Source organism: Phocoena sinus, chromosome 8 (assembly GCF_008692025.1).
Source record: "Phocoena sinus isolate mPhoSin1 chromosome 8, mPhoSin1.pri, whole genome shotgun sequence".
In the NCBI taxonomy this organism is placed as follows: domain Eukaryota; kingdom Metazoa; phylum Chordata; class Mammalia; order Artiodactyla; family Phocoenidae; genus Phocoena; species Phocoena sinus.
In genome coordinates this window covers 107,128,520-107,143,006 of record NC_045770.1, presented here as the reverse complement: position 1 = coordinate 107,143,006, position 14,487 = coordinate 107,128,520, and the positions used below count along the sequence as shown (strand labels likewise).

The 14,487-nt window shown below is 55.6% G+C and overlaps 1 protein-coding gene across 7 annotated transcripts in view; it reads right to left on the bottom strand.

The window, feature by feature from the left end:
* Positions 1-14,152, bottom strand: part of CTTN (cortactin) — a 33,143-nt gene extending 18,991 nt beyond the window's left edge. Inside the window, exons 1-7 of one of the 7 annotated variants that reach the window (XM_032638835.1) lie at positions 14,022-14,152; positions 10,122-10,218; positions 7,795-7,881; positions 7,577-7,650; positions 5,418-5,547; positions 1,688-1,798; positions 557-611 (exon numbers count right to left, since the gene is read on the bottom strand). In XM_032638835.1, coding sequence (XP_032494726.1) covers positions 557-611; positions 1,688-1,798; positions 5,418-5,547; positions 7,577-7,650; positions 7,795-7,881 — 457 coding nt within the window. In that variant the 5' untranslated portion in view covers positions 10,122-10,218; positions 14,022-14,152. Of the gene's footprint in view, positions 1-556; positions 612-1,687; positions 1,799-5,417; positions 5,548-7,576; positions 7,882-10,121; positions 10,219-13,997 lie in introns of all 7 variants that reach the window. The other 6 variants (XM_032638838.1, XM_032638840.1, XM_032638836.1 and 3 more) reach the window with 6 other exon arrangements.
* Between the last annotated feature and the right edge of the window lie 335 nt (positions 14,153-14,487).

Genomic DNA, 14,487 nt, shown 5'->3' with positions numbered 1-14,487 from the left:
CGTACCGCAAAAAAAAAAAACCTCAAGGGACTTCCCTGGCGGTCCAGTGTTTAAGACTCCACGCGTCCACTGCAGGGGGCACAGGTCTGATCCCTGGTCAGGGAATGAGGATCCCACAGGCTTTCATTTACAGAAAGGCTTTACCAGGGAGCACTACCTCATAAAGATTAGCCTACGCCGTGTTAAAAGACGCACATACACGCTGAAAATGTCAGTAATTTAACGGCTCTGTTGCCATTCTCAGGGGAAAGTTAGTTTTGCCAACCAAGTCACAGAGGGAACTGTTCGGGGGCAACGCTGCACGGATGAGGGGAAGCAGCGTCTGCTGCCACACGGGAGGTGGCACAGGGACACGAGATGCCAGCACTTCGTGGGCTGCGTGGCAGGGACCCCGCCGTCACACCACACCCAGAAGACCAGACACCTGAAGGGGACAGCAGCGAACTGCCCATGGCGACGCCCCTGCCCCCAGGAAGAGGCCTCGAGTGACAACGTGCTCCTGCCCTTCAAAAGCAAGCGGGCTGCCTTCCCATCACCGGGGTCTTTCCCATCTCACCTTTCTGCGAGGCGTGTTTCTCAGTTTTCCCCTGGTACTCAAAGCCCACAGCAGACTGCAGTCACAGAGAAAAGGGAAATGCAGTTTTAAATGCCTGGATCCACGATGCATAGGACACTTTAAAAAACATGAACCATGTTATCTTTTGATCTTTGATTTCCTAAGCCATTAACACCCAAAGCCCTGCTGTTTTGAATTCGTAACCCATAAAATGCTCACAGAAGCCGGCGGGGGGGGGGGGGGGGCCCTGCCCAGGCCAAGCTGCGAGCATAGCGGCCTGTCCCTCCCTGCCTCCCCCCGGTGGCCGACCCCCTCGGAGCGAGCTCAGCCACAGGACACCGACCTGGGCCGACTCCCATCAGCCCGCTTCTCAAATGGGCTCCCCAAGAGCCACACGAACAGCAGAACAAGGCCCGGCGCTGAGGCGGGCACCACGCACGCAGCCCGGGGGAAGGGCAAACGTGGGACCGTGGCCACACACAGCCAGGCCTAACCCCCAAGCCCAGGCTCGCAACGCTACGACATAAAACAAAGGGGCTGACGGCCCTGAGCCAGGGACTCGAGAACAGCGGGGCAGCAACCGGACGCTCAGCACAGCGCGGGAGGCGGGAGGCACTCTGCCAGTCCGCTCTGAACACCCTTGGGGGATCCCTGTCACAGTGACGTCCAGGCAGGGACAGTGGGTGTAAACAGTCCCCGCTGGCATCCCTGGACAAATCTAAGGCTGTCCCGGGGTCATCCGATGAGTAGATACGAACATGGGGGTTTCTACAGCAATCAGTAAAAAAAAAACCCTTACACTTGACTGTTCTTCTGTTTGTCTGTTTGGCCACACGGCCTGTGGGATCCTAGTTCCCCGACCAGGGATCGAACCCAGGCCCCTGGCAGTGAGAGTACGGAGTCCTAACCACTGCACCGCCCGGGGAAGTCCCTGTTCTCGCCTCTTAAAGGGCCAATCATCTCAAAGCAACCGGAAAGGGGGGCCCTGTGGGCCCTGTGGTCAGGACACCCACCCTGCAGTCCCACGGAGTCAAGAGGCCCGGAGCACACACACCTGGCAGTGGGCTCTGACCTATGAGGACTGGCTCCTTGCCCTCCCCGGGCGCCAGCTGCCCAGGATGCTTCACTCACCTGATCAACTCTGTCCACCTGGACGCCAAACTTGCCTCCAAACCCCCGGACGGAGTCGACCTGCGAGCAGTGCTTGGAAAGCTTCGACTGATACTCATGGCCGACAGCTGACTGGAACAGGTGGCAAAAATAAAGTGTCAGACACCCGCCGGTATCACCACATTGCCCGCCCCCCATGCGGGGTCTAAGGGGGCAGCCCGCACCTGTGGTCAGGGTGGGTGACCCTAATTGAAACCACTCAACGTGGAAGTTAGCCTGGGGGAAGCTGCCTCCCGGGGGGGCATCGCAAGCCATGGCCACCGGTCAGGTGTTCCCCGAACTCTCTCCGTTATCGGCCTCCCCGGAAGCTGCCCAAGAAGCCCGGCCACAAGGGGGGGCTTCTCACATGACTGGGCACGAAGAGCCAGGAGGCCAGGCCCCATCCGGAAACCACAGAGCCAGCAGCCTGCAACATGACTCCTGAGACCCAGTTCCGGGAAGACCGCTGGCAACCATCACCCTACTCAAACAGGACATCTTCACTCCACAGGACCCAGGAATCAGGACAGAACATGCATTTTGCTAACAAATGCAGACACAGACAGGTGTGCTGGAGTCACACCTCGCGTTCAGAGTCAAGAGCCACTGTGCGCCCAGCCTGTCCGGGAGCGGAGTGGGCCCGTCAGCACATTATCAGCCCCACGGACGGGCAGGAAGGGAGTTTGGTGACATCCTCTCAAGGTCACGTGCCGAACAAGCAGTCCTCCCCAGGGTTCCCGCGGCGTTTCCCACGGTGGGGTCAGCGAACCATGGCCCAGGGCCCACGCCCGGCACTGAGGCTTTTTGTAAATAAAGCTTTTTGGAGCATACCACCTCTATGCACACACAGAACGTCTACGGCTGCCTCTGTGTCTCGACAACGCAGCTAGTTCGGGAGCTGCCTGAGAGCCCATGGCGGCCGCGAGGCTGAAAACACTCCCCAAATTCTGAGCGGCCCCCGTCCTGCTCCAGCCTCCCAGGCCCCTGACCCTCAGTGCTCGGCACCAGGGTCCCAGGCTCCCTCAGCAGGATGGACAGTGGTCACGGACCCCTTGGTGGACATCGAGGACCCAGGACGCGTGCCTGCCACGTGACCCAGCGCGGGGCAAGAAGGCACACCCAAACCCCGGTTAACTATTACTCCAGTGAGCCACCCCGCCTCGGGCCCTCCTGCAGTGAGGGACCCGCTAGCGCACCGTGGACCCCCTTCCTGTTCATCTACCACTTCAGCAGCTGCGTTTGGGATCCAACCACTGCAGAGTCACTGCCACAACTGAGAACTCTGCAGGCCACTCGGAGTGTGCATTCTTTCCACAGCCCAGGGAGCAAAGTAGGTTCTACTTTAAAGTCTGGAGCTGTTGCTTTCTGTCCTTTCCGGGTTGGTTCCGATGCCTGTAGCTAACAGCAGATCCACGGCACCGCAGCCCCGGAAAACCTCTGCGGCAGAGACCACCCACCCGCAGCTTCTGGGTCTCACCCAGAGAACGTCAGCAGAGTAACACGGAGGCAGCAGCACGCAGAGAGGACTCCCCAACTTGATTCTTCATCACAAAGAAGTTCTAAGGACACTGCTCTGAAAATACGGCAGGTGACAGCTTATTAATTTTTCCAACTTTTTGATCAAAACAGATTTATCCCTCAAACTGCCCTTGACCTTACGTTGACAAGACAGTATTTATTATCGAACAGTCAGCACCGGGCAGAGCGCTGCCAAAAGCAGGAATGTACACTGGTCCCGACATGTGCCTGGCGAGGAACAAAACCTGCATCATGGACCACGGCCCCCGTGAGCCCCGCAAGAGGCGTGGGAGATGCTCAGACCACAGCGCACATGGGATCCCGATGGCTGCTGCACCTTCCCAGTCCACAATCCTCTCACAAGTAGGTGCCTGCCCAAGATGTGTTTTTTTCTGGAAGTCTCTATCACACAGTCTCAACACGCAGATCTCAGGGCTCTTTTTCAATTTCTGGAAAGGACAAGTTACAAATAGCTTCAGGGTTACTTGTTTCGGTTTGGAACCTTAGTGATTTCTGATGACAGGCTGGTCCAGTGGCACTCCCACGAGCTGCCAGGTGTGCAGGGAGGTGCAGGGGAGGAAGCACCCACCGACCGCGGCGCCCCCCGCTGGATCCACCTGAGGGGAACCGCCGGCTGGAGTGAGAGCTCGGTTCCCTGAGCCGCCCGGGTGCCGTCAACACATGGCTTCAGGCACTCACACACCGTCCGCTGAGCGCCTTCACGGTGCCAGGCCCAGCACGAGGCGAGGACAGCTTGTCCAGGCCTCGACGGGAAGGACAGCACAACGCAGGAGTGACGCTGACAGAGGGCAGCACAAAGCACGGCGAGAGGCAGCCGCGGGCCGGCAGGAAGCCTGCAGGAGCTGAGGGGCGTGGGCCGCGGGTGCCGGGGTGACGAGGCTCAGCCCGCACAGGGCAGTCCGGCAGCAGCCCGAACCACTGTCTCACTGCCCTCATCCAGGGCTCCTGGTGCATCTGCAACGCTCTCCCCAGCAGGTTTCCCGACCCAGAGCTGGGGACCCAGGTTACACTGAACGGCTCTCTGCTTTCACTCCCCGCAACCCTGAGAGCCTGGACTCTGTTAGGTGGGAAAGGCTTCTACCTACGTGATGCTTTCATTGCCCGAAAAACATAGGGATTTTGCCCGTCTGTGCTCCTAAAAGCCACCACACTTTCTAGGATCCAAAGATGATTTCTGCTCCCCACGCCCCTGTGTGCTGTCCAGACATCTCTGGGAGTGACGGGGTCACTGGGGGCATCCCTGTCTCTCTCCTGCAGCCTGCCCTTCACAGACTCCGTCTCCAGGCTCACTTCGGACCTGGCTTGGGGTGCCCACAGGTCCCCATGTATCCGCTCTGTGGTGACACAGCCGCGTCATCCCAGGCCCAGCTCAGATGCCGAGTCCGATCCAGGCACAAGGGGGACAGGGGTGGAATTACAGCCCAGAACCCAACCCAGTTGATACCTCTGCACAGAATAAAGGCAGACATCTCGCATTACCAGCCTGGGAAAAACCTACCTCTCCGGGGACGTCTAAAGACTGCAGACCTGCTTCACTGCAAACACGCTACGGTCTACCATCCTCTCTGCAGGGCGGACACCAGCCCCGCCAGCTGACCCAGTCCCTTCTCTAGTGCCAGCAAAGGCTGCCGCACCGTTAACAGCTTCAGTCTCCACCGACTTGGACCTGCCCCCAGCCTGGTGGGCAGTGGCATGACGCCGGGGGCCAGGGTCCTCTCTGAAGTTCACTAAATGTGGGAAGGACGACAGCACACCTGGCGGCTGAATTTCCACCCTTGACGTGAACCAAGGCCCGCAGACTCGGCTCCGGTCTGCAGGTGGGTAGCATTCAGGCCGCAGGCTGAACCGCCAGGGTGGCGACCACACCCGCGGTCAGGCCGCTTCCAGGCCTCCATCCTGGTCACAGAGCGGCCTCTGGCAGAACCTGATCTCCCGCTCTGGGGCTCCCGACACACCACCCACTCCCCAGCAACTAAGCATCTTAAAAGACCTTCCATAAACGGGAGCCCTTCGCAGGTAAGGTCAATGGAGAGAGGATTACTTCTGGCAAATCCGTCCTCAACAAGTAGACTCCCAACTTTTCATCTACGGGGGAGGCTCCTGAGTGACCACTCTGCCGACCATGGTGAGGTCAGACACGCCAGGACCCACCGCGACGTGGCCGGGCACTTACTCTGTCCATTCTGTCCTGCTCCACACCAAACTTCCCTCCGTAGCCGTGTGAGGCTTTGGGTCCCGTTTCGAGCTCCTTCTCCTTGAGGGTCTGGTGTTCTTGAAACACATTCTCTCTCAGCTTGTGTATGCTTGGGGGGAAGAGATCAAACAGGAAGAAACCGGTCAGACAGACGTGCGTCCTCGTTTTCCAGTGGGACAGACGAGGACAGGACGTGTCATCTCGGCAGATCTGCAAGGTTTCACTAGTCGGTGGCTCCCCAGTCCCTGTCTCCCTTGTGCTTGCTTTACTGTTCCACCAGCTGGTCCCCCAACTTCGGCAGTTCTCAGATGCAAGTTAACAGAAAAAAGAAACTAATCTGAATTCACAGTGAGTCATCCCAAACCCCCCCCGCCACACACACACACACACACACACACACACACGCAGCTGTGCTGAAATGTGGACTTTCTCCCATAAGGGGAAAAGCTCCTCAGGGTTTATCAGACACCTGACTTGGGAGAGCTAGTTCTGTAAACGTCCCCAGAGGCAGAGGGGAAAAGCAGAGTCAACAGCCCCGCACCCCAGGCAGCCCTAGGACAGAAGCCCAGAGACGCAAAACACTTAGACGGTTGCTCTTTCCTTGGAGCACTCCTGCTTTTCATTCAAAGGTGAAGTGAGGGGTTTGCAGAATTTACAATGTGAGCGCCACTTATACTTTAAACACTGGGAACAGTGGGACAGATCACAAGATGTGGCCAAAACCGGGCAGGCCAGGAAGCCTCTGCAGCTGTCTCCGTCGGGAGACCCACAGCAACACGGCGGCCACCTGATCCGGTTCCTCTCTGCCCAAGGGACAACATGTCCACACCTCAACACCTGGACAACAATCCCCGAAGTTCGGCTACAAAACCAACCAGGCCTGGCCACCTCCCGACCCCCTGACGAGCACGGGAGGAAGACCAGCCTCCCAAGAACACGGAAGGACCAACAGCCGTCCTGTCCCTGTGTGCTCTCTGAGCTCTACCCACCCAGAGGGTGCCTGATGAGAGAGCTCCTTTCTCCTCCAACCCGCCCTCCCCAACATGTTCTGAAGCCACGGGGAACAGAAGAGATGAGAGGCCCAGATGGCATCAAGTCAGAAGGCAGCCTAACCCCACAGCGGGTGACCCGAGTCAGCCCCTGGCACCACCTCCTCCAGCCGGTCCCAGGCCCTTCTTCAGGGGCTTGTGGGGAGAGGGTGGGCTCAGCGACTCAGGGAGGGAGGAACACTGGTGTCTAAAACGCCTGAGCTGCAGACTTCACCTCCTTTTCGGGACGATCTACTGAGTCTCTCTCAGCCAAGAACAGCTTCATTTTACCGCAAAGATCCTAGGGCCAAGCAAGACCAGCTCTCTGCCAGTGACCAAAGCGGGTCAGCAGTCCGTGAGGACACCTTCACAACCAGGGCACGGGAGCACACACTCTGAAGCTGGCACAGACTGAACACATTCTAAAAGGTCCCTTTATCTACACCTCCCGACAGGAAAACAAGCTGCCCCAGAGGTGGCCAGTTTCGACAGTGCCGAGTCAGACAATGACACGCTTCAAGCAGCTCTCCTATTTGAGGCTTTTATGAGAACACAACGCTTAGAATTCAGCTCGTGGCATCCAACTGATGACGATAAAATAATAAAAGTATAACAAAATGATAAAAATTAAAGAAGGGTGTTTATGGTCTAAGGTATTCAAAGACATCCACGCTTTAGAAACCTCCCATCAGCAGAGAGAAGAGCTTAGGTAACTGTGTTCCTCGATGAAAACCACAATATTGAAAAACAGACTCTAGAACTGGAAGCACGGAAGTCATTTGCGATGGGACTTTTTAAGTTACGGAGCACGTCCGTATACATACACGTACACAAACACGTAGATGTACGCATCAGGTCTTACATTCACCTACTGTATAAATATCGAGTCACAGCATGCAGCGACAAAGACCCAGTGCAGCCAAAACATACATACGTACATACAAAGAACAATGCTGCAAAAAATAAAAAATAAAATAAAATAAAAAATCGAGTCACAAAACAAAACAAAAGCAATTCCACCATATGAAGCCACGACCTTATCTCTTATCCCTGCCTCATCTTCATCTTTCAGAACATCACTGTCACACAAATACCGAGAAAGTCTCTTACTTGATGTGCTCCTGGTGCCCAGACCCCTGGACGGTTTTGGCCCCCCATCGCTGCTCTTTTTCACTTACGTCATTCTGAAAAGAAAAATAAATGACGAGTGCACCCCACAGCCTGGATTGTAAGACAACCACCCACCCGTCCACCCGCCCACCCGCACCCAAACCCTGGGGAAATCCACTCCGGGAGACGTGAAAGGCAGGCGGACTGGTGACTTGTACCACGAAATCAGGGTCGGTTTCCCAGTCGTCGGCTCCCGCGTCGTCCTGGGTGATGGACACGGTGTGGCCGGCCGAGGCTTTCCACATCTGGAAAAGCAGCCCCGCGGTTACAGAGGCCCGGGAGAACCCTGCGCAGAGGCCGACGCAGACACCTTTGCCTGGCACCCCGAAACCCTAGAGGGCACAGGGCAGGCTGGGGGGCTACAAGCTCAAATAGTCACTCATAATCCCCGTGCCTGAGTGACACCCGTAGGAACAGAAGAAACGCAACATTTTTTTGCTCTAATACTGCTGTCAACCGGCATCAGAAACAAATAAGAAATGCTCCTGGCTTCAACTCCAGTGAGGAAATTTTCTGGAAAATAAAAAAGTCACGTGTGCACTTACTTCACTCATTGGGAATATCTTCCTCTCCCACTGAGTCTCATGACAACGATACTGTCCAACATTGGGAATGCACCGAATGTCACCAATGGTAAATTTTGTTGTATTTTACCACAATTTTTTTAAAAAGCACCCATCGTAACTTCAAAGTGGAAATTTGGAAATTACTGGAAACCTAATAATGATTTTCTTAACTCGGACTCTGACAAGTCAAACATTTCAAGCGTTGCTTTGCCATGTACTTGGGAAAACAGCACATAAACGCCAACCTGTCCTCCACTAGGCAGCTCTGAAGACTGGCGCCCTGCCTCCGCGGCAGAGTCCTGAAGTTCCGTATGCTTTATCTAGTGGACAGAGCAATGGTGCAGCTTCACAACTGGACCACATCGTTCTTTTCTCAACCGCAAAGGCAAAATCTAGCTTTGAAGGGTTTCAGAAGAAAACTATGTATGAGAAGAATGGATTCATTCTCCCCAAAAGTACTTATAAAATTTCACATAGGCCAGGAAGCAACTGAAAGCTTATTTTCATCTAATCAACCAGACGCCCCACCCCAGCGTCTGAACTGAGGACGAGCAAGTCTCGCTCTGTGGAGTCACCGTGCTTCTGTGTGAACCCAGACCGGACGAGAGCCCTTCACAAGCCTGAGACTCCCCTGTCCAGGTCCACCACCCACCGCCAGCTCCGCCGGGTCACAAGTCCAAGGCGGTGGCGGGGGTAAATCAGGGTGCAGGGCTCTCAGATTTCCAGATGCAACTCCCGCCATGTCACCTGGGCAGAGAATCACGTGCCACCAGGTGGGACAGGACCAGCAATGTCCCTTCATGGCCACTTCAAACCTTGTTCCCCTCTGACCAGGTACGGCAAAGCACGGCAACAATTTGCCAGACGTGGACTTCCCTGGTGGCTCAGTGGTTAAGAATCCGCCTGCCAATGCAGGGGACACGGGTTCGAGCCCTGGTCCAGGAAGATCCCACATGCCACGGAGCAACTGAGCCCGTGCGCCGCAACTAATGAGCCTGCGCTCTAGAGCCCGCGAGCCACAACTACTGAGCCCACGTGCTGCAACTACAGAAAGCCTGCACGCAGGAACAAAGACCCAACGCAGCCAAAGATAAATAAATAAAAGACCAGTTTCTTTTGAGATTAAAGTAAAACATAGAACACACAGAACTTAACCAAGAAATAGTTTCTTAAAAAAAAAAAAAAAAAAAAAAAGAATTTCCCAGACGTGAACTGCTTTTGACACAATTTTCGAGAGCCAACGGACTAGGTTCAGCACAACCAATGCGCCCAGTCACAGATGGGGAAACAGCTGCCTGAAGCTAAACGGTTTGCCCTCAGCCTCTGACTGCCCAAGCCAAGTGTGCCCCGTGACACCACACTGTCCTGGAGAAGGGGCTGCCCACCTGCAGGACTCTAGCTGCCTAGAGTTCCAACCACTGAGGAGACGGTCACACAAAAGCCGGGGGTCTCCAGTGAGGCTCACTTCCCCCCGAAGGCAAAGGTGAAAGCCGATGTCCCAGCCTGAGACGTTTCCAGACTCATGGGGCTAACGCTAGCAGAGCCCACTCTTCACCCATCTTTCTGGAAGCCGGCTTCACTCGTGTGCAGGTGAGCACTTCCAGGCTCTCCCTAACGTCGTGCCCGCTGCCTCCCCCGCCCACCATGGGACAGGAAGAAGGCGCCAGGTGGCTGCTCAGACAGGACAGAGATGCTCCAGGTCCTGCACTCCAGAGTTCTGCAGAATCCTCTCCACTCCCTAGATCACAGGCAACACTGGAAATTGACCTTATTTTTCAAACAAGGAAATTTCCTCCCAGACAGTTATCATCCCAATCTCTGCAAACCCAGCAAAAGAACACCCCTCGTGTTCCCTGTCAAAGGGGTTTTACCTTGCCCACCCACGGGAGAGCACAGGAGAATGTTCACAGTGCACAAACCTTTCTTTTCCAAGTAAAGATGAAAGGTGCTCACAAAACTCTGTTTAAAACACGGGAATCCAACGAGGAATTTCCAGGCATTTGTGAATTACTCTGTCTGTAAAAAGATTAAGAGTAAAAAGCTCAGAAGGATATGTGCTGACGGGCACCCAGGGCAAATCTTTACGTGTGGAGATCCTTTTAGAATACCTCGGAAATCCTCCCAAACATAACGGGATTTTGCAGAGCAATCTGAAAGGAGGGTGGGAAGAGTTACATTTTACTAACCAAAAAACTCAACGGATTTTCAGCCACAGTCAGAAACTACAGAAAATAAAAAAGTTCCAAAAGATTTATGACTGTCTGAAGTTTCTTCTTAATGCAATCAGAAACTATTGCCTCAATTGCTAACATACATTTCCTGTTTGCTAGAATCCTGATTGCTTTCCATTTCTGGTCCATCCTAATTTATGACTCTACTGAAAATCATAAAATTCTATTACCCTGGGTTTTTAAGAAAAAATAACATAAGAGAAGCACTCCCTGAAGGAAGGGATCATGATGTAGCTGGGATAAAACCCAGCGTGGCGACGGCTACTGGAATGTGAAGAGGGGCGACTCGGGGAGCAAAGGAGAAGCAGGCTGCATCTCTGATGAACGGGTATGGTCACTGCACAGGACCAAGACTCCAATTCCCCAAGCCACCAGCTCAGCACCTCTTGATTGGACACTGCACTGCCAGACGTTACAGATGAATACAATCTCCTTGTTCTCCAGGGACAAACCAGTCACAGGCAAACACCATTTGTATCGGCACACGGCTTGCCATGCTTTAGGAACTAGAAGGGTGATGCTCTGCTGGCCCTCCTCACGCTCAATTTCCCCTTTGGAGGCCCTAACTTCCGCAGGTTGCTTAGTACATTCTGGGTATCGCAGTTATCAGCCAGCATCTATAAAAGTCTACCCAAGGGCAGCTAGTGATAGGCTCAAATCTACAGTAATTTATTACCCTCTCAACACTTTAAGTTTTTGAAAAATTAAAAGCCTGGGGCTTTTTGGATCCAGAGGTAATGCCTCTGGACCCCTACCTCACACCATACACAAAAACTAACTGAAAAATGGATCAAAGACCTAAATGTCTGAACGAAAACTATTAAACTCTTAGGGGGAAAAAAAAAAAAAAACATAAGCACAGATTTTTATAAGCTTGAATTTGGCAATAATGCTTATATATGACACCAAAAGCACAAGTGAAAAGAGAAAAAAATAAATTGGACAAAGTTTTAAACTTTGTGCTTCAAAGGACACCTACCAAGAAAGTGAAAATAATTCACAGAGAGACACATATATTTTCAAATCATATAGAGAATATATAAAGAACTCTTACAATTCAATAATAAAAAGGACAATTAACCGTATTTTTAAATGGGCAAAGGACCTGAACGGACATTTCTCCAAAGATACAGAAATGGATGATAAGCTCAAGGAAAGACAGTATCATTAACCATCAAGGATATGCAAATCAAAACCAATGAGATACCACTCCACACATTCTAGAATGGCTACTATCCAAAAAACAAACAATAATAAGTTTGCTAAGGGTGTGGAGAAATCAGAACCCTCTTACGTTGCTGGTGGGAAAGTAAAATGAAAAAGTCTGGGAGTTCCTCAAAAGGTTAAACACAGAGGTACCGTATGTCCCAGCAATTCCACTCCTAGGTATATACCCAGAGAAATGAAAACTTCCACAGAAAACCTGTAAAGGAATGTTCATAGAGCATTACTCCTAACAGCCCCAGAGTGAAAATAACCTAAATGTCCAGGTTACGTAATAGATACATAGCAGGTAGTCTATGCATACAATGGAATAGTATTTGGCAATAAAAAGAGTGAAGTACTGACACACGCTACAACATGCATTACCCTTGAAAACATTATGCTAAGTGAAAGAGGCCAGACACAAAAGACCAGATATTACACAGTCCCATTTACATGAATGGCCAGATCTGGCAAATCTACAGAGACCAAAAGTAGACTGGTGGTCGCTTAGCGCTGGGGGGCTGGGGGACGGGGACAGGGTTTCTTTGTGAGGTGATGAAACCACCCACGCACAATTAGCTTTCCATTAACCTCACCCTCTCCAGGGCAGCAGGAAGCCAAAGGGAACAGAAAGGTATCTGAGCAGCCAAAACAGACATCACAAGGCCCACTCCCTGCACCACAACTGCTCAGAGGACTCCCCTCCCACCTGGGCCTCCTCCAAGGTGACTCAAAGCACCGAAACCTGGTGGACAACGCGCCACCCCAGGACATGGGCCACTGCAACACAAGGCAGTTCCCGGGGCTCACCACCATTCTCTCCCTCGACCATGTGCCTCCCCAGCCCCTACTGGGTGCCACGGACCAAAGATCTGCATCACCAATGCCGTTCATACAATTTAAGTGTTTTATAGATAACGTCCAGCAAAATGTTTCAACTGAAAGTCACAGGTAGTGCGGGCAAACTGCCAATTGGAGGGGGGGAGGGGCAGAGCATCAAAGACAACCCTGCGTCCTCCGCTCTTCACTCTTGTGTCCGGAGGGGCCTTTAGGACCCTTCCTTGCTCCTTGGGCTCCGGGAGTACCTTCCATCCAGGAGAGGAGCAGGCCCACCTGCGGCACCGGCGTGGTGACTCACCCCGCCGTCAGGCCCGGCCCAGCGCCGGCCTGAGGGGGGCCGCCGGGCCGAATCACGCGGTCGGGCCCCGGCGGCTTAAGCCCCGACCAAGCTCCGCGGGACCAAGTCACCGCGGAGCGCCAGCGGGGAGCGCTCGCCAGGGACGCCTCCGGAGCTGCGTCCAGCGGGAAGAGGATTCCTCGCCCCGGAGCCCGACGCGGCCAGATCCCAGGGGGAGGAAGCCCTGTCCCCCTCCACCCGAGACCCTCCGGCGGGGCCACCCAGCTCGCGTCGGAATACTCCCCAAGAGCCCCTTCCAGCTCACTTCCAGCACCCCCAGAGGAGGGGCTGTTCCCAACCCACAGCCTCTCAACTCTGCAGCTGCGCCGGTCGCTGCATTTCCACTGACCTGATTGCAACACCTCCCGCTAGGTGCGGGCCCGGGAGCGGGGTGGGAACTGCCCCGCCCGGCCGCCCGGAGACCCCAGCCCCTCCGCCCCTGACCCGCCCCGGGACCCGGACCCCTTCCTGTAGGGCTCCTCTCCTACCCTAGTCCCCCTCTCAGCCCTCCGCCCCGGCCCCTCCCCCTCGGCTCTCTGCCCCCGTCTCCTAACCCTCCAGGAGGTCCTGGATCCCCTCCCCGGAGGCCCCCTCTCCTCCTAGTTTCCCTCAGCCCTCCGCCCCCTTCCGCTAAATCCTCGGGGCCCGACCTCTCCCCCTAAGCCCTCTCTCTGCCCCTTCCCCCGACCTTGCGGGTCCTGCGCCCCCTCCTGAAGGGCCCCTCCCCTCCCCCTCCCCTCCCCTAGACCCCCTCGGCCCTCTGGCCCCTTCCTCCTAGGGACCCGGGCACCCTCCCCTCATACCCCGGATCCCTCTGCCTCTGGTCCCTCTCCTCCCCCTTCCTGCCCGCAGCCCCGGGCCCCTCCCCCTCCATCGCCCCCGACCGCTCAGAACCGCGTGCCCTTCCCCCCTCAGGCCCCGACCCCTTCCCCTTCCCCCAACCCGCCCCCTTTCCTCTGACCTCCGCCTCTCCCTCCGGCCCAGCCCCTCCCTCAGCCCCCAGCCAGCCCATCCCCTTCTCTCCGACCACAGCCCCCTGCCCCGGGAAGCCTCGCCCGCGCTCCCCCCGCGCCCGAAACCGCGAGCGGAAATGCGGCGAGACCGACGCGGCCGCCGCTTCCTTCCCGTTTCAGGACCCGGCGGCGCCCCGGGACCGCAACTGAGGAACCGGCCCTCCCCACCTGGCGGAAGGCGCGCTCGCTCACCACCACTGCGGTCGCTCCGCTCCGCTCCAGCCCGTCTCCGCCCTGCCTCCGCCGCGCCGCCAGCTCCCGCCGCTCCCGCTTCTCCTGCCGCTCCCAGGCGCCCCTCTCCACTTCCGGTTCCGCGGGCGGGGGCGGGGCCGCATCCGGGTCCCCGAGGCCCCGCCCCCGCCGGCACGCCCCGCCCCCGCCCGGTCAGAGGCCTACGGCCTTGCTGAGACAGCGGGGTGGGAACCGTGGTCAAACCCCGGCTGACTGGCCCGAGGTCCCTGCAGCCTCCCTCGTCCACGTGGCGCCGGAAGCGCCCACCGCTGGCGCAGGCGCGAGCTCCGCCCAGGTGCCAGCCTGCAAAGCGTGCTTAAAAGTTAGATGACTGTACAGAGTATATTTAGGCCCACCATGCGCGGGCCAGACTGTGCTCAGATGGACACAATCCAAGGTGCCCATACGGAATTCATAGCACAGCCCG